Here is a 20,237-nt window from a genome sequence, read left to right on the forward strand (position 1 = left end):
CTATATCTTCAATATCCTTCTTCATTGTCGTATCGTGATATCATTTGTGAAGTAATGACACCTCTGTGTTAAGTCCAATAATTTTAACAAAGGATAATGGTAATGCAGAAAACGCAATAACTGATTAACACGTAATTAACAAAACAGTATAATACATACGGCAGACATAATAATGATAAAATATAAAATGAGTTGCATACAAATAAGAAATTTAAAAACGGTACTGAAATAATTATGTCGAATATGACTGATAGCCTGAGTTCAACTACCTCCTTCCTCTTTGGGGTCCACTGAAAAATGGATGGCCACCATATTTTCAAGGACATACATCACGTAAACGTGACGGCAGCCGTCAAAGTGTTGATAATTTCTATAATATGACGAAATTTTTGTATATTTAACTTTTCCATACCATTATATCTAGCTTGAATTTATCATATAAATATTCAATCTGAAATTTCACCCCAAATTCATCCTCGAGCTCGTGTAGACCTCTCTTATCTGAAAAATATAAACATCATTCCTAAGTTAACTCTGCATGGAGGTACGTGATTCTGATAAGAGGCTCTTTAATCGTAAACGAAAAGGTAGAGACCGGCGCGAAGAGTAAGAAGGTATGTTCCACGAGAAGCTGATTTTCGGAGAGGTACAAACGTGATTGGAATTCCAATACTTTCGTCCGTGGGAAGAAGTTCATTACAGTAACGAACGTCCGTAGAGCTTTACCCCATGGGTCAAGCTGTTCTTAATTTTCTCTCAGACATAGCACGCGAATCGATTCGACGTCAAGAATCTGTAAATCCTCGTATTGCGGAAATATTGAATTGCAAACAGATTTTGAGTCGTAACATGTTAAAGAAAATAATAAAAACTACATTTATAATAACAATGAAACAATCGTAACAATAATACAGCCTCGATAGCGATTTCGTTTGTCTCTAATTTCAGTCGTACAAATGGCAATTTATAAAATGCCAACTGGAAGATTAGTCTCGCGTTCCCAGTTTGAAAAAGAATAACAGAACGAAAAAGAGGGAAGAATCGTTTGACGTAGCGTCGTTTCCTCCCTCCTGCTGGTCGAAGAAAAGGTTATTCACCGTCTAGAAGCGCGAAGTTGAGAGGCCGAGTCCGCCCCTTTGTCAGCCCTTTTGATGTTAACAAGAGAGACTTCAGCTTCCTATTGCCGCGACAGCTTCGACAGATTTTCGTGCACACGTGTCGATCGATTCCACTCTTTTCGCCATCTCTTTCTTTCTCTTGTCGAAATCTTTTGTGGCCTACGGAGGTCGTGAAACGAGGGCTTCCATCATAAATAGCGTCGGTTTTCCGATTCCGATAGATGGATCGATGAAAAGTTTCAAGGTCTGTAGGAGAGAAGAAAGGGTCGACGGGAAACGAGAGAAGGCTGCCGATGTAGAAGTTGAACGAGTTTTCAACGAAATGCTCATAAATCATAAAGAAGGTATCTGTCGATCCGTGCAGCGTTTCATACAACGTTTAGAAACGACATATTGTTCCCGATCGAAGTGTTCCATAAATCAAACGTAGTTTGCCACGAGCATAACCAAAGCAGATCCGTTTAAGAAACGTGATAACTTTCGAGACGACCATCGTTGAAGAGGAGGTGCAATCGTATTGGCAAGTAATCAAATCGCACGGTTGACGAAGAGCCAAATGAAGGAGGATTTATTGTAAGCAAATAGAATTAGAAGTTACGAGTGCCTTGAGTAACCTCTGGTCCCGGCTGCTGTGACGCTAACCCAAGTAGAGCTAACCTGACCTAACTAAGTAATTCAATTAGAGAAGCACCGAAGACGGTACGCCAGGAACCCGTCCACGGAATCTCGGTAACGCTCGTTGTCTCGTCTCTACCTGGCTGCGTTCCGAATCGTACCCTCTGCAACTTTGTTCCCATGGTCGATTCCTTATTGCTAAATTGGCTGTAGGTTTCAGCGAGGTCACGGCTAACGAGAAACTTAAACGAATACAATTTGTAGCGAGTATCGAGTTTATACGAAAGGATCGGTGCAATCTTTCGCCGGATGAAATTAAGGGAAAGGATTTAAACGAAATACGGATATGTATTAGACGTTAAAATATTCTGGATAGAGGGATATTTTCACGATTGTTTGGTTCTGAGATTCTGCGTTGAGTGCTCCATTGTTGTTAACAAATTCCTTATCAGAAGATCTTCTTTGATTTATAACTAGAGTTCATGAAAACTACATTAAAAATTGATCAAATCTTTTGTAGAGGAAATTGAATAAAAGACGTTCTTTCTATCTGCAAATTCGGGGACACATGTTGCGTTATTTTTAATAGTCTTCTTATCAGAAGATCTTTCTCAATTCATGAACAGATCCTTTACTTTTCTGTCTTTTTGCTGTAATTTCACCGATATTATGTACACCCACGCACTTTGATGCGCAGGTGCAGAAACTTCTCTCTCGGTGACCTGCACTTTTATTGCACTGCTTGCTGCCCGGAGAATCCGGACAAACGCAGTAACCGCTTCAGTATGAAAATCACCGATTTACCCCACATTCCAGGATAGTTTTACAGTTTCAAATACAGTCTCACAAATAACTTCATATACAGCTTCATTTTATATTCGGGTTTTTCTTATCGTCTTAACACTATCTGCGGAGATTTCTATTTTAATAAACATTTTGTATTCTTCACATAAATACGTAGAATAAAGAAATTTAACATCTCTTGCATCACAATAAAAATTTTTACAAATACATGTTCAAGGCATACGTTTCTTAAATACTTCGTGCTTCTAAGCACCACATCATTAATGTCAACCGAAGTAGGTTACGAGTCATCGATATAGGTGGAACCAAGATGGAAATCGTCATTAGAGTATAATCAGCAATCGTGGACGATTGACGTCTCTGGTATCGTCATTAACGGTACACGTAATTCGAAGAGTTATTATCGTCAAACTCAATGACTACGCGTGTTATCAGTAGTCGATCCAACAGTCCAAGAGTAAGTCCAACTTCGGTTTCACCGACCCGAGGATAGTTCCTATCGCATTTCACGCTCCGAGATAACCAGTTTCTGGCGCTAAATCCCTAGAGTCGTCGGTGTCGAGTCTCAAGGCACAGGAGTCATCAGAGTCGTGCCTCGCGTTTCAGTGTCGTCGATATCTTCTCCTGGAAACCTTCTGTCGCCAATATCTTGTTCTCCTCCGTTTTAACGTTTCGTACTGCACTCTACATGGTTTCATGCCCATTAAATTGCTGATAAACGTGAATTTCAAGTTTATCATACTCTGTTACGAATATGTTATATTTACATACAGTTGTATCATTTCAAAATTTGTACACGTATAATATGTACGATATATATTTTGGAGATAGTATTATTTTATTTTAAAGAGCTCATTAAAATAATACGTATTCGCTAATGATAGAGTACAATTTTCTGTAGGAATATCATTGCAATTTCCGTATAATATGAAATCCATTCGTTTTTAGACTTATATTTCTACCTTCTCTTATAATGATGCATGGAAATGTGATGATAATTGAAAAATTCATTATAGGCAAGTAAAATAATTATGAAACTTCATAGGTTCTAAATGAACAAATTTGCGCTTCAAACAGAACTGCGCGAATCTTCTATCAAACTTAGCTCAATCTCTATAAAAAATTAGATCGATTTAAATAAAAGTTATGTGTATTCCACTAGCTATATCTTCCATTTCTAACAATATGTAATAAATATAATGCTTGAATTTCCAATAGACATAGAATAAAATGTTAAAAATAACTTCGTCCAAACCATTCGGACGTGTTCAGAAGAAAAAAGCCAAATGACATATCGGTTTAATTAAAAGAAAAAGAGTGAAGAACGTCAGGAGCGCGAAGACGCTCAACGAGCGATAAGTTTTTACGTGGAACATAGGTCCTGTTGATGGAAGAAGTTCTTCTTTCTCGAAAAGAGGTTCAGATATCGATTCTCGTCCATTCGACGAAGGACTCGGACGTGCTTGCTTTCTAAACAGCTCTCCAACACGGCAAACGATCAGTCCGATCTCGGATCGATGCTGGACTAATCTCGAAGAAACTTCGTCGGCTTGACCTCGTCGATCTTTTTCCGAAAACACGATTCCTTCGATTGCGAGATACATGTTCGACCATGTTCCTGCCGTCATTCTCGATCGTCGCGTGAACATGCTTCGTCAAAAAGTTTTCCAGGGACGTTGAAACAGTTCGATCGTATTTTTCATCGTGCCACTGACTGTTTCTGCGTAATAACACGGCGATACAGTCCGTTAGTTTCGAGGCACGTTTTCGTCTTCAAGACGTGCACCGTTTCCGTCTGGCCCGTCTGATCTCGTTTCATGAGGAGAATAAATCCATTTCTGTTACAATGCAATATAGGTTCGTTTCTAGTTCGATAATATCTTCTTGACGTACAAAGTGTTGCATACGAATGTTGTTACTTACGATTAATTGAAAAAATTGTTTCTAGTTTATATAAATGATAACTTAATAATAATGGTTTAATTACGAAACGGTTTCATAAAAAAAAACTGCCAGAAACTGTAGATCTTGTTAAAAAGATTTGTCGATAAAACGAATCTATCGTGTAGCTAGTGCGGTTTTGCAGTAGTATGAGCTTAGTGGAAACTCTGGTCAGGCGGTTTATCAACTAAACAGTAAAATTCGTATTTGATTGAATCTGAATTCTTTTTTTAATTTTTGTACAGATGTTTCTATGTTTTGCTTCCTTTGTATCATACGTTTTTCGTTCTCATTAATTTTTTATTCCATACATTATCTTTCGGTTCCTAGAAAAATTCAAATTTTAAGACAAACGTACAGGTCGTTCATAAGCAGCGCACGCGAATTGATAAAAAATTGGGCGGTTCCTTCGCCTGGGCAGTCGCCTGCATCATTTACGAAGAATACGTAAATTTCCCTAGCGTGTGCCACGCCATGAAAATCAACCGTAAATATCGTGGGCTAGTATGGATCACGCAATAACTCGGTTCATGATATTTATAACGAGTTTCTTTTGTTGTTTCAACGCGCAAAATTCCGTGTATCTTGCACACGTGAACCAAGCAGGCTAAGTATTTACGTTTGTTTCAGAATAAACGAAAGCACCACGAGATCCCAATTCCTGGCGTATTTCAGTTTCTCGTCCAAAGCGAGCGTATCCGTTGGTTGGCCAGTAAAAGGCGGAGATCCGAAGAACAACACCGGTGAGTGAGTCTTTCTTCCCATTGCAGCAACCTGTTTCATTTTATCACCGTTTTATTTTATTGTCCAGTCACATACAAAATCTGTTTAATGACATTCAGAAAATTTAAATTATAAAAAATAAATTCAAGATATAAAATATTATTATTTAATAGAAGGAAGGATAAATGTAGCTAAGTTATGAAATAATATTTAGAAAGAACACTCCGAGACCTCTTCTTGTGGGTTGTTTCTTTCGAATCTCGACAGACCTCAAGGGTAGGTGATAAAGCGCAAGCTCTTATTTTACTGGTTTACTCAGGAACACTTAAAAATCTGCAACAATAAAACTCGATCTAATTTTCTCAAGATACAAGAAAAAGACGTTTCTTGTAAAAAAAATCCGCGGAAATTGAAACGAAGGTTTGTGTAAAACTTATGTTAGTGCCAATTTTGAATACCAATCGAAACTGCAACCAAAAACTGTAATCTCTTCCGTCGAAAATGCTTTGTACGTCACGTTTCGTGCTTCAATAAGCAATGTAAACTCGCACTGCGAAATCATAAGTCAATTAGGGTAGCTAGAGCAATCAAACAACACGTGGAAATTAACAGCGCCAGGTAAATTCACCTCTTGGAGGGATGTCGAGCAACGACGAGATCGAACGAATACGTTAAACTGTCCTGCCTCGCAGATCAAACATTGATCTAGATCGGTTTCCGCGTTTGTTACCGATAACTTTATCTAGTTGTAGGATATTATGCGATTGTATCATTAGCGAGTTCATTTTCGTCTGTAATAGGCAGACACCTGCGGTTCAAACGCGCTACATCGATTTTCAAGCCGGTACCCCGGCGCACAAACCAATTCACCGTTTCGAAATTAACGGATCAGCCTCGGGATACCAGATTAGTGGAGCAATGTTCAATTCCAGATAAGTTCTACTTCACAAACGCAAAGTAAAGTAATAAAAATGTTATTAAATAACATTGGAATTTTTTATGACCAGATCTAACAATTTCGTAAATTCTCCTTGTGGAAAAATAAGAAAATAATATAAGGCCAGATATTTTCGTTTTCGGTTTAATTTTCGAGAAAATCGGATTTGAAAATTAATACTTGAATGCGGCTAATTACCAACTGGATACAAAACACAATCAATAGGATGTCTTCCTAGATGCGAAACTAAGTAAAAAATGTGAAATAAAATGTTTCCTTTTAGGGTTTCATTTCGAAGGAAATATAACTGAAACATCTTTAATTAAGAATCAGTCTAGCGCATGCGTATGATAAATTTTCAAATTTGCCTTTTTTGGAATCAAAGGCGTCTTGCAAAAGAATTTTATTCGACATTTTCGATTTATTTTTACATATAGAACGATTTAGTACTGTCTAGTCCGGAATTATTCATGTTCGACTATATTTAGTAAATTTTCAAACTCAATTTTCTTGAAAATCGAATGACAGAATTTTATTATTTATTTTATATTTTTCACTTACTTTTTCGCAAGGAATCACCTTGTGTACGCTTTTACGTGTTGCTCGGCGAGACTCTGTATAATTTAAAGATATACGAACACGATACAACACAGGACAGTGGACATATTTTTCTACCACCCAGGCGTTCTTTCTGTCAATCATTTCAAGCGAAATATACAGGTATTTCTAGGACACATTCAGTCACGTTCAGCCAAAATCTTGGATGACCAAGTAATGTTCTTTCACGCCCTAATCTCAACGCTAGATTCTTTCACGTATTTCTGGCATCCAAAACTCGGCTACCTACGATATAATAATAGCACCCAGTTCTTATTCCTACTAATATTCTCAATAATAAAATGAGTAGTTACAATAGGTAGTTGAGTAGCCTGACTTTATACTATAGTTGTCATCAATAGACGACGAAATGAAAATCTAGTGAAACACGGCTGATGTTAACGAGCAACATGTTTCGTATCGCAAATTGTAGTGCATTTAGACTCGTCATCTTTTTTGCCTTTGAAGCAAACCATTTGTAAAAATGTACCCGCACTTAAATAAAGGGTTATCGGCTCAAACGAGTCGATGCATGCCGAATCTCCATATATAATTCGTCAAATCGTTCTTTACTCACTATCGATACTCCAACAAAATTCCAGGCTAGAAAATAATTCTCATTTCTACGCTAGGAAATCAAAGAGGAAGAAATGGAAATAGAAAAGATCGAAAGAACTTCTGATTCGCAAGAAAAGATTAAAGAAAAAAGAGAATCCAATTTCAGAATTCGAACGTCGCAACGGATCACTCTAAGAGTATACACTATCTTCCATCTTGTCCGCGCAAGATTCACGGCAAAGAGGAACAAGAACGAGACGAAAGAAAAAGGGGAAAGGTTCTCGTGACAGGGGCGTCTTGGTAAGAGTATTCTTTTCCCGAGTGAAATCCTGGAAGAAAATGTGAGAAACGCTCGACTTTCGAGGACCCTTGGTGTCCGTGGAATCTTTGCACTCGACGTTAATTCTGAACCGATGGGGAACTAAAAACGGCCATGGCCATGGACTTTCGAAAGAGAGAAATAGAAGATTGCCGGAAAGGATGGGACGAGGGATGAAAGCGATAGCAGTCGGTGGATGCATGAATTTCCTTACGCAAACAGAGAAGAGGCGTAATTTCTGCCTAGTTAGAACGAAAATTATGCGAGCTTAAGTGCGAGATCGTCCGGGCTTAACCGAATAAGGGCAGTTTAGGATCCGTGGAGAATTTAGACTGACCGAGGTAAAGCGTTAACGACACGAGCTCTCGACCACCGATCTCCATAGAAACTTCTCTAATTTGCCATTCTAAAGAGTAGTATCACGATGTTATGACCTAAATTATATATCGTGTTCGTAACTGTTCGAATCTTGGTCGATAAAGAATTCCAGAGTGGAAGTTCAGCCACGTTTATTGCGATGTAATGGAGATCCATGAAGAGAGAATGTTCAATTGCGACGTTAGATAGAATCTAAATTATTAAATTCTGTTTTTTAACATTATATTTATAGAAGAGGAAATTTGAAGAATTGGTTAGTATTATTTTCGTCGCTATTTTTTGCTTCAGTTAAATACTATAATTTTATGAAGTTTGATGTACAAGAATAGAATGATCAAATAAGTATTTTTATTTGTTCAATTTGGAATTTGGAATTTGGAAAAGCAGGATAAATATAAAATGCGAACGTCAAAGTGAATTTCTAAATAAGGCAGCGCATTGGTATTTTTAAATCGTCGAAAGGAAATCATGGGAAACATAGAGAAACGCTTCTATTAATATTTGGCCCGGTGTTTGGCTATCGATGCGACGAAATTGCACGTTCCAAATTGGCAGGTAGCTGGATATTTTGGGAATGCACTGCTGCGCGAATGACTCTAATTGGATAATGTTTCCTGGTGCAACATTCTACGCATTAATGTAAATTTCACAGCCGTTCTGCTTCGTATTCGCAGAGGCAGTATAATAACGAAATTGGTCGTTACGACAATTTTGTTTAGAACGTTGCCTTATCTCGACGCTGCAGCTGTTTAATGTAGCGCTTAACCCTCCGCAATAAACAAAAAGCAGCGGCCTCTGCATCCTGTGATATCTGCGTTTCTATATCAAATCATCGAACTTCTACACGTAGAAAAATATCGTTAAAACCATATATATATATATATAATTTCTGTTCTTATCTTTCCCGATAAGATTAGTTATAATCACAAACGCTTCTTGGATCTACATAGGATCATCAGCATACAGGAAAGTACGAAAGGTCTGATTTATGATTTTAATCGAAGGATCCACGCGTTCGATAACGTGCCAATTATCTCCACATATTGTATTCCGCATACATATTACTTACACGCACATTGCACCGCGCTACGGGAACAATGAATAATTTATGGAGACCGAAATTGAGCCTTACGCCAGTAGCGCGAGGCTGTTCGATCGATACAGCGCAGATTATTAACGGCGCATCGAATTGAATTTCGCTCGACACGCGAAATCAAAATGATGAAATCGAGGACAGGATCGTAGGACGAGGTTAAAAAGGGATGGAAAAAAGAAGAGAAGAAAGGAGAAGAAGGGAAATAGTTGGACGTCAAAAGGACCGGTGCTGCTACCGTTACATAGATGTCACATTTTTACGACGTCCTCGTTCACTTTTTTTATACGACACCCTATTTCCTGGGAACAGCGTGACGAATGTGTGTCCATTCCACGGCGAAATAGCATTCGACAGTGTGGCCCCCGGTGGATATTCCTGCAAGAAACTTAATTCGTTGTAGGGTATATTGAGCGAAAATGGACATTCGCGACTTCATTTAGTATCTCCAAGGGAAGAGAACAAAAAAGTAAAGAGAACGCGTTAACTAACATCAGAAATTGAAACAAGACATAAACCATACCTGAAATTCCAATCGTTTGTACAAGAGTTTTGAGAACTCTCGGGATTTCTATTCTAAAGTTTCGAACAACACATTCTTGTGCGTTATTTCAATTTTACTACACTGTCGTAACTAGGCTGCTGATATTTATGCACATTCGTATCTTTACGAATATGATCAAAGAAACAAAACGTAAGCAGTGATCTGTTTCATCCAGTAAATATTATACCGAATATTCTACTTAGATTACTTTACATATGTTCGCGTACATGCATTCCGTGGATTTTGGTATCTTCAAATTTTCTATAAATGGATAAAAATTCGCAGTCCAGTAATTCGCATAAAAATTTCGAACTGCGAAGATAAATATCGCGAAGAAAGTAAGTAACACAAATCTATATCTTTGTTATATCATCCCAGCGAAAGCTAACGCAGTAAAAAGCATCATAATTTCCACAAAGCATTTTCTAACTATCATCAATCTGTACGTGATATGAAGAAATGGCAACGATAATGTCCTCACAAAGAATAAAGAAACGAGTATATAACTTTTTCGATATCCTCGAAGCAGCAGTAACAAGTACATAGAAGTCTCAGTACTGTAAAAGTAAGTCAGAATCACCGCGTATTATTCGTACACGTACAAACACGATGCACGTGTGCACCGAGCTATTTCGTTGGTCGCGTCATACGTTTCCAAGGAACGGATTTAAGGTTTCCTTTACAACGGGCAACGGCACGCTGCCTGGGGTACTAGCGGGTGTATCGATAGGAAGGTAGAGACGAGGCGGAATGAAGGGAACGACGGTGTGCAGCGTGGTAGAGCGGTCGTTTTACCGGTGGCGGAGTAGCAATAAGAAAGGTAGAGGCGGATGAATCCGCGCGGTGGTAAAAGCGGTGGTCCGGGGTGAAAGCTCTTCCCATCCCCCTCTTCTCTTAACCCACCCCGTACATAGGGAACGCCGGTCCACGTATAACGAGAGACGACAACGATTCTCGATTATCCCTGGGAGAAAGCCTGGGGCCTTCCATATGCGCGAGACGTACGATTCCGGACGTCGACGTGACTCCACCCACAGGATGAATTCCCTTTTCTTTCTCTTTTCATTTCTCGTTCTCCTTTTTTTTTTTTTTTTTTTTTTTTTGACAACCATCGTGTGGCCTGGCTTTATCGAGGTTCGTGAACGAAAAGAAGCGAAAGGAGACAGAGAATAGGAAAGTCGAAGAAGTGAGAATGAAGAGAAGAAACGAACGAAAATGTCGTGGTCGCTTGACAAACAGATCAATCGTTCGGTCTCGCCTCACTTTCTCCTTCTTCTTCCCGCCACCGTATAAATCCGTTTTTGCCCCCTTTTGTCTTTTCGTTCCGCTTCTTTCGATTTAATCCAGGGGGATTCCGTTTCCCTCGTTCCAGCAGGAGGAATCGTACAAAGAGAGACATTCTTAGGGAAGTGGAAGAGGTCGATGATTCCACAGTGATATTTCAACGCGGCTCGTATGGAGAGGCGTAAGTGTCGCACCAGTATAAGTCAGCCGGTCGTCAAACCGTTCTTGTAGAAGTGAAAGATCATTTGGTAAATCAGAATGTTTTCCAAGAGGCTACGTCACATCTCGGGGTTGAGATATACGAGAAAAACGTGTCAGGGAAGGGTAACCAGCCACTCGGAAGGAAAACGAACCGTCGACCGATTGACAAACAAATCAATCGTTGGGTTTTACGTATGCGGTCCTCTCGTCGTGTCTGCCAATTTGTCTGAGAGACTTCAGATGTTCGATGGATATATTTCAATGTGATACACGCTGGTTTTGAGCGTCAGAATGTAATTTTTTGTTAAAAACAGAAGTAGAGAAAGAAACAAAATTGTGACATATTAAAAAAAATACGTTATGTAGGAAATGTTGTATAAAATGTATATATCAAAGTAGCACAAATTATACTATAAACAAATAGCATGCGAATAGGAAAGTGTACGGTTTATTGCTTTCTTAAGCGGCCCATAACTTCATCTCAAGAACATTCTACAGCTATCACATTCACGCTGCTTCCTCCAGAAGCTCGCCGGGAATATATTTCTCCTGCAACACACGATTCTTCGACAGGCTGCTGCGTAAATGCTCCGCCACTTTCTCTCTTTCCTACTGTCATCCCTAAGAGGTTGTCGCATCGTGGCATTTGTCAGATTTCACTTCCCTGCTTGCGAATTTGGCGGTAACACTTCCGCCGATAAAGAATTCCAAAAATATATAGAAGCATATTCGTTTGTTTATCGTAACTTTAATTTCCGCATAAACTCCATTTTCATATTTCGATACTTTTCTATATTTTCACCAAGCGTAGCCAATTTCATTTCATGTAAAAGCGAAAACAAAAAACATAAACGAAATTCGATAATAGTAACTCTCTTGAAACAGTGTTTAAATTTTTTATATAACGAAATAAGAATGGCAAAATAAAAATAGAGTAATATTTGAACGACTGGATTTTTCTTGTGTTTTTATATCTTTAAGCTGAAAATAAACGAGCGTATGAATATTTAACGCTAGAAATACAATACGAAAGTTAAAAAAAAATTTGCACGCTGATATCGCGTAATTCTCTTCAAAACGTTATCATTAGACGAAACGATGTTGAATATTGATGACACAGTCCATTTGCAGTGTCGCTATGTGTTATGGTAAATATGACGTGTTGCGAAAAAACAAACTTCGCGTTCGATCCTTTCGCCATCGAACTGTTTGCATGCCAACAGAGCGACAGCTACAGGGAAGAGAGAAAACTTGTTCGAATATATGGATATATAGAATCTCGATGTATACATTCGGTTTACATTCTGTCTTCCGGATGACCTGGCAAACGTTTGCAAAGTAGGCGAAATCAAAAACGTTTCGCCGGTTTGTGCAACCTATACCGGTTACAACGCGAACGTGGCTAAAACGAGGAAACGATCGAATTGAAAAACAAAATGCACGAAGGAAAAATCGCGATGGTTACCGAAGTAAATTGACTTTATTCAATTATATTGATTTGTTTGCGTGCCGGAACGTGAACCGTCTTTTTCCTCCTTTTATTATTAGTTTCACTCTTTTACCGTTTGCACTTTTAACCCAGCTTTTTGGTAACTTTTGAAACGGAAGAAATAACGATCGAAACATGTAAAACGAGTACTGAAGCTATTTTTCCGTTTTCCATTTTTTAATAAATTTTGTATGCAATAGACTGTAAGTATCACTATTTGAATAACAAGAATTATTATATCTTAATTGGAGCACTGTAAATATCTTCTTATGATACATATTGCAGGTAGTGCACAAATAGTGGAAGTGAATAATAGCGTACAGCTGACATAGCAGTGTAGCTTAAAGTACTAGCAAACATGAAACTCTTCAATGTATACTTTTTTATAGATAGAAAACGTTAAATATTACAGTTTATATAGTGAGAATTATTAGATTTTTAATAATGTTATGAATAATATTTTATAGCAGAAATTGTAGATTGTAAGTAGTAGCAGTCAATAATAATAGATATCTAGCACAGTAGTATAGATCGAACTCTCTAGATCAGAAATGAAATATGAAGGTAATAAATTACTGACTCGAAAGGCATTAATTCGTTTTTTTAAGAACTTGGTTATGAAAAAATCAATATATAAAAGTACTCGTATATTTAATAGCAGCTTTATCCCTTTAATCTTCTTCTCTGCGGCAAGGTTTTCATTCTTTCCAGACGAGATAAAAGGATTATTCGTTTGGCTTCCTTCAACCGTTGATTAAAATGCATTTCGGAGAAGACATAACAGATTCTTTTGAATTTAATAAATAGACCTATTGTTATACAAAAAAATTTACGCTCTGTATTTGAAAATTGGAGAAAACTTTTCTCTCTGTGCAAATATTTGCTTAACGCCCCCGTTCCTCGCTTCCTCTTTCTCTGATTCCAATTTTCTTGAAAACTGTGCTCGTTTGAGCAAACGAATCGACTCGCGGTATTTTAATTAACACGTCTGTTCAGCACGAGAATTTGGCCACGAACAGTACCTTTCTTACGCTAAAACATTCCATTAAATACTTTGGTTAAGAAAACAGCATTGTTACAAAAGAAGAGAAACTGTTTCGTTAAAACATATGTAACTGGTTCACGATGTACAATATTATCAACACTCGGTAAAATATTGAAGCATAAGTTATTGAATCATAAAATTATTGAATCAGGATGGAATATTCATGCTGGTATTAATTTATTTAGCGATTTTTACAATGATCTTGCGCATGTGCGAGCGTGTAAGTGTAAAGGTAAACGTGCAGAGTCCATTTAATTACGATGATGTGTTCAACTGTGACGAGTGAGAAAAAAAAACGAGGGAGAAAGAAAGTAGAGAAAATACAGGTTGGAGGAGAAAAACGGAGAAAGGAACGGAATTAAGCGACTTCGGACGCGAGCAATTAGGTGGAAAAAGAACGAGCAAAATTCAGTGCAGGAAGCCGAAAGGGTGAGCTCGAGCGCGAAAAAATATGCTAAAAGACAAGGTAGAAAAAAAAAGGTCTCGAGGACGCAGAAGCCATTATATATATTCAGAGAAGCTTTGGCGCCCGTGGATTGGTCCCGTCCTAACTCTAATGGGTCCACCCATTATGACAATTGCATCCTCCGGATATATAAAACTAAACAAAAAACATGGAGGCAAATAGGACGAACAAGTGCAACAACTATACGTCGTCATCCTCCGACGCCGTGTCGGAAGAAAAAGGCGAAGAAGGTGGCGCGCCGCCGCCTGCTTCGCGCCAGAAAATATCGTCTCGCCTCGTAGAGATTCTAATTCAAGCTGGCAGGATGTAGTACGAATCGGTGGCGTCACGGTGCACTATGCTTTTAACCTGCTTTGTCAGAAGACATACCGTCCCTTGTCATTGATAGTGGCATAAATAAAAAGAAAATGACTTCTCTTTTTATTGCGCGAATATGCTTCATAGATTTCCATCATGAATCTCTTCTATTATCTTTTATCATGCAAGGCATGAGCATATTTCTTGATCTTTATTGGTTTCACGTCATAAGAAGCGCATGATGAAAAGGTAAATAAAATTAGATAATTACAAAATAAATTCCTAAGAATAAAACTTTGTAAAATGATTGTGTTTTAAATATTAATTTTTTTCAGTTGTTCTATTATTAATGTTCATAATTGGTTAGAATAGAATTAGCGAATATTTATTGCGTTAAATGGGGTCCCAATTTGTTATTTCTTAGGTTTAATTCTAACTTTAACAACAGTTGGACAGTGCCAGCATTGAATTAAAGTTTGACAAATACCATAGGTTCAACTGATTCGAATCTTCTAAGTTTCAATCGAAAGAATGTTTTCGTTTAGAATTATGTTGCTTCCTATTTTCAACTTCGTTTGTACATGAGATTATAAACGCTGCCACATGCCTCGCACTTTACGTTTAAAAAAAGAAAATGTACAGTCAGAAGCCGATTCGTAAATATCACACTATGTCCAGTTACACGATTTGCTTGTTAGACAATATTTGTTTTAGCGTCCCGTCGCTGAACCTCTTCTCTGGCAGTGTGGATCCACGTGCATTGTTCGAAAGCAGCTCTTGAATTTACTCGCTATTATGTGACATCGCTTCCTGACATCGCAATTTAGCTTATTCTTTCTTTTACGAATCAATTTTAGGAATAATCATAAGAAAGAAAATAAAAAGTAGTCATTTTAATAATAAAAAATAAATATCAAAAGAATAATTATTAATTATTATAAATACAATTGTGGATATAAATATCAAAGTTATTTTCAGGAACCTCCCACACAATGGAACAAATATTATTTGTGAAATTTTACAAGTGACTAATTACAAGTTACCAGAATTAATAAATACCCTTACACAATAATAGCAAGTTTGATAATAAAACAATATGAAATTTTATAAGCATGAAGATTTACAAGTTATTTGATTATCCTATTCGTCAGAAAATCGTGAAATCGCAAAAAAGAAATTTGTGATCTACAACTTTTAACTTGTCATTTTGCTAATGCTGTTAATTAGTAAGTTATTACGCAAGAACGCTCAGATTTTGAAATCCTGAAATCACAGGTAAAATTGTAACAATTGCTTTAACAACACAATTTCCGCTCTGCAACGCAAAGTATCGAAGCGGGTTTGAAATTTTTTTACCGCCGTATCACGTTTAGTTTGCAATATCGCGATTCACGTTCAACGATCGAGCGTCGTTTTTCACGCGGACTCTTCGTTTTTCCTCAATCATCGTGGCGCACTTGAACTATCGATGGGCGTCGAACTGCGCCAGCCCCGCTCCATAACTTTCCCGTAATGTCCGTACACCGTGCGAGCGCCGTTGGGCGCGAGGCAGCGCGATTAAATCGCGAACTGATATTGGCATACGGGGAAATTTACAGCGAATACTCTGCGACGTTTCTAACCGTGTTTCGCGGATTTTAATTGAATGTCTGACCCGCCGCATCCCTGGCTTTTTTATCTTCCCTTTCGCCTCGAATTTTCGTCGCGACAGAGTTTCCATTAAACGAAGTCGAGGAAACGAAATTCGGAAAAATTAACAAAAAAGAAGTCCTGTAAACGAAGTCAAGAAAAATTGATAAAAAAAAAAAACATTTCATCGACGTTAGATATGATTAATACGTTCGCGGTTTCAAGATTCCTTTCATTTCCGAATATATTTATTAGATTACACTTCTTTGTTCATACTTTTAAAAATAGTGAAAGGTTTGAGAAGATTCATAAACCATTTCTTGATCTTTATTGGTTTCACGTCATAAGAAGCGCATGATGAAAAGGTAAATTTTTGGACATTTTCATCTTCGTATTAAAAAACATAATTATATACGTACATAATTATATTTACGTATGCGTGTAATTACGTTTGATCGAGGGACCAAAGAAATGCTATCTTTTATTCTCGTAAGGCTGTCATAAATGTTTTTATGTGCTTTTAGAGTGCGACTGGTATTACAAGGATACCGATTGCCTGGACGGATGCGTGTTAGCGAGCCCTGGATATCCTGGCCTGTATCCTCCGAACATCCGGTGTCTCTACTCGATTACTTCCGGCCCACGGATGTCCATCGCGATTAACTTCACCGCCGTGCTTCTGCCTGAAAAGTGAGTACGCCTATTCACTGTTTTTCATTCCACTCATTTATCCTCTTACTCTTTTTATATCCTCACAAACGACAGTAAATACTTCTTTCTAATGAAAGAAGCTAATGTTATCTAATTACATCTTTTAATCACTTAGAATAATTTGACAAACCAAATTTGTATAATAAATTTTCTAACGTATTTTATATTCTTCCTTACTATGTATCATATCATTGACTTAATTTCCACAGCAAGAAGAATGATACTTGAATAACGTTTATTTAATGCATTAGCATCTAAAAGTTTAATCAGTTTCATAGAAAAATTCTTGATTATCAAGATATCTGGATGATTCTAAGTGATTACAAAATCCTGATTATCGCACATTACGATAAACATGCTACAAAAAGAAACATACAAAAAGAAATTTTTATTCATAGTCCTATTTACATATCACTTAACAGCTTACAACTTTTCTGACATTAAAAACAGAAAATATCGAACAGAAACAATTTTGGAAATACTATCATTATCGGGCAGCGAGTTTCACGTGACGCCATAATTTCAAGCAAATAAGATTTCCAGTCACGGAACGGTGGTTCCTGGTATTCAACACGTTCGCAAATATTTAAATAACAACCATTCGTTCGCAGAGATACGGCTGGAAGCGTCTTGCGTCGAGTGGTAGCCCCTCTCGCCGCGTACAAGCTGTACCTTTTAACGTCAGTCGACAACGAAACTAAATTTCGAACGTCGTGTGAGAGGCCTCATGCAAACCTCTGATGAGACGACGGACTCGAAAGCGTTCCGCCGAAATTCAAGTCTATAGAATTGTCGCGAGTCAATACGAGCGTTTTTCGTGTTTACAAGGGGTTGCAGACCTTTTGTGAAGCTCCGTGACAACAGGGTTTGATAATACGTTCTCGTTCAGCTGCATCGTCGACGAGCCGCAGTCAGGCACCTCATCACTGGTCGAATCATCCCCTCGAGCGGAAAGAAACACGCGCGAAACTCCTGTTATTCCGTGTATCGAGTTATCTCTGAGCCCCTCGAGCCAGTTCGTCTTTCTTGCCTACCCCTCGAACGATTTCCACATTTACTCACTCGCGTTTACTTTACGGGAATGCTTTTGAAATCGAGGGTAGTTTCTCTTTTATGAGGTGTTTGCCTGTATTTGTTTGGATGGCGAAACATTTTTCCCTCTTTGTTCCGTTGCGTTTAATTGGATTGAAATAGGAAAGAAAAAATTTGAGAGATCGTTGGTGGAATTGCTGTTGCTGAAAGGAAAGGCATTTTTGACAGCATGATTTTTAATTTAGTATCAAGCGACATATGTTCTATTCTATAGTACATATAGTGTGCATTGAAGGTTGAAGAGTATATTCTGAAGAGAAAAAATATGTTCACTTGCATCAGCCTTGATAATGCTACACATTTCTTGAAAAATAGAAAGCTCAATTTTATACTTTTATCAATTTTTTACCGTTATAAAATTTCTTTAATGCAATGAACTGGATTCTAGGCTTTTCTATATTTCCACGCGTCTTTGTCAAAAACTCAGGTTGTAATAGAAACGTATTGAATTCGACTATTAAACAAATTGACGATAAAGATTCTCGTTAACAGGTAATCAATTTCAAATACAAAATTCGAAAGATCGACAGAGAATAGTCGGTTGTTTATCAGTTTTGAAGACCAGTTCTAAATCTTTTCTAAATTGCACATCAAGTTTCATATTGAAAAATAATAATAAACTAAATTTCGATAGTTTTTCGTGCAACGAATGGTATTATAGAATCTGACGGGCGTCCTGCTTTCTATTATAATCACGAAACAGCAAAGGTAGTATGCATCACGAAGCTGCTCGCGTGCGTACTCTTAACTAGTTTCGTATTTCATTACACGCTGAATATGTATAAAGCATCGTTTCTCGGTTCTCGTTACCGCTTGTTTTCGAACTTCGACAATTTACCACGAGCTGTAACTTCAGTCCATTATCCTCCACAGCTAAGTGTACGCGTGTACGTGTATGTATGGTAATCCGAATGGAAGATACGCGCAGGAAATCTTCGCGCTGACTGTCGCGCAATCCAAAGAGGGACTATCAAATCACCACGTACTGCCTCCCCTATGAAACGTTGTGTCTCAGCTCGTTAACAATGTATACGTTGCTTCTTAACCTAGATCAATGATACATCGGATTATAGTCACGTGCAATCTGTCGATCCATCGAAATTAATGGAAACTGCTTCCCCAGTAACTGTTAATCCTATGGTTTGCCGGAAAGTACCTATTTAGACACGCATCAGCGGTGAATTATAGACTTCGTAGCATGATCGATGTTATCGTGGTACCGTTTAATGATTGATGTGAATTTCTTGAAAACATAAGTAGATTATTACAGACAGTGACGAAACTCAAATGTATTGACACAGATTTCCTTATATGAAATTTCCTTCGCACGAATATTTCTGTTAAATATATACCTTTTGAGTCTAGGATTAAAATACATTATAATTCATTAGTGTTAAATTGCTGTATAGAGGAGACAGATACCAAAAGCTATGTAATTTCTGTAAAATATATACCTTTTGAGTCTAGGGTTAAAATACATTATAATTCATTAGTATTAAATTGCTGTATAGAAGAGACAAATACTAAAAAATATGTAATTTCTGTAAAATATATACCTTTTGAGTCTAGGGTTAAAATACATTATAATTCATTAGTGTTAAATTACTGTATAGAGGAGACAAATACTAAAAAATATGTAATAGACTATTTTTAGCAAAGCATAACATTTCAATGACTATAAAGCAGATTCAAGTTGTAGAGAAGAAAAAGTGGTCTGTGTCAATATTTTCGTCCATCGCTATATAAAATTCGAGAAATTATTTGACGAAATTTTTTCTCTGAATTCCTAACAACCTACCATGCACATAAACCAATTCTTCAAGTATCGTATCATTGCATTATCGTTCTTAGAACGCTGATTTTTTTCTATGAGGACTCTGCTATGCAAACATAGACAGTGTTATAATTAGCTAAATCTAGGATGAAAAGGCGACGTTTAATTCGTTTAAGGCGTTGAAAGAACGAATCTCGTGAACGAAGAACTCGACAAAGAATGATTCGTAATTTCTGTACGGTGACTCGAAAGCGAGAGAGGAGTGGAAAGAGGGAGAAAAGGGGAAAATAATCACGGTACATGCAAGCAGTGCGGCGCTTTTTCGCCTTCTTCATTGCCAGTGACTAGTTTTTTACTGCGCCGGCTGCTGGAAAGTACTTCCATACGAGGGGCAGACGTCAAAAGTACACCAAGCACTTCCCTCTTCTTTGAAACGCGAACACGCGTTCCGTCTTTCTGTTCCGTGTTCCCCTTCACTTTCTCCAGCATCGCGCCATTCATCCTCGTGACGGACAAAGCAATTGAAAACCAGCCTGTGATCCGTTCGAAGCTTTTCGCGGAAATTTTTAATCGTACAATTGATATTTTAATTGAAATATTCTTATGGCGAACACTTTGAATG

At 37.7% G+C, this 20,237-nt stretch overlaps 1 protein-coding gene across 11 annotated transcripts in view; it reads left to right on the forward strand.

Annotated features, from left to right (window-relative positions):
• The window catches only part of LOC132907657 (uncharacterized), a 275,382-nt gene that overhangs the window by 169,747 nt on the left and 85,398 nt on the right, over nucleotides 1-20,237 (forward strand). For all 11 annotated transcript variants that reach the window (XM_060960955.1, XM_060960958.1, XM_060960947.1 and 8 more), the window contains exons 6-7: nucleotides 5,109-5,221; nucleotides 16,563-16,728. In XM_060960955.1, the coding sequence (XP_060816938.1) occupies nucleotides 5,109-5,221; nucleotides 16,563-16,728 (279 nt within the window). The remainder of the gene's footprint in view (nucleotides 1-5,108; nucleotides 5,222-16,562; nucleotides 16,729-20,237) is intronic.

Source organism: Bombus pascuorum, chromosome 6, assembly GCF_905332965.1.
Source record: "Bombus pascuorum chromosome 6, iyBomPasc1.1, whole genome shotgun sequence".
NCBI lineage: Eukaryota > Metazoa > Arthropoda > Insecta > Hymenoptera > Apidae > Bombus > Bombus pascuorum.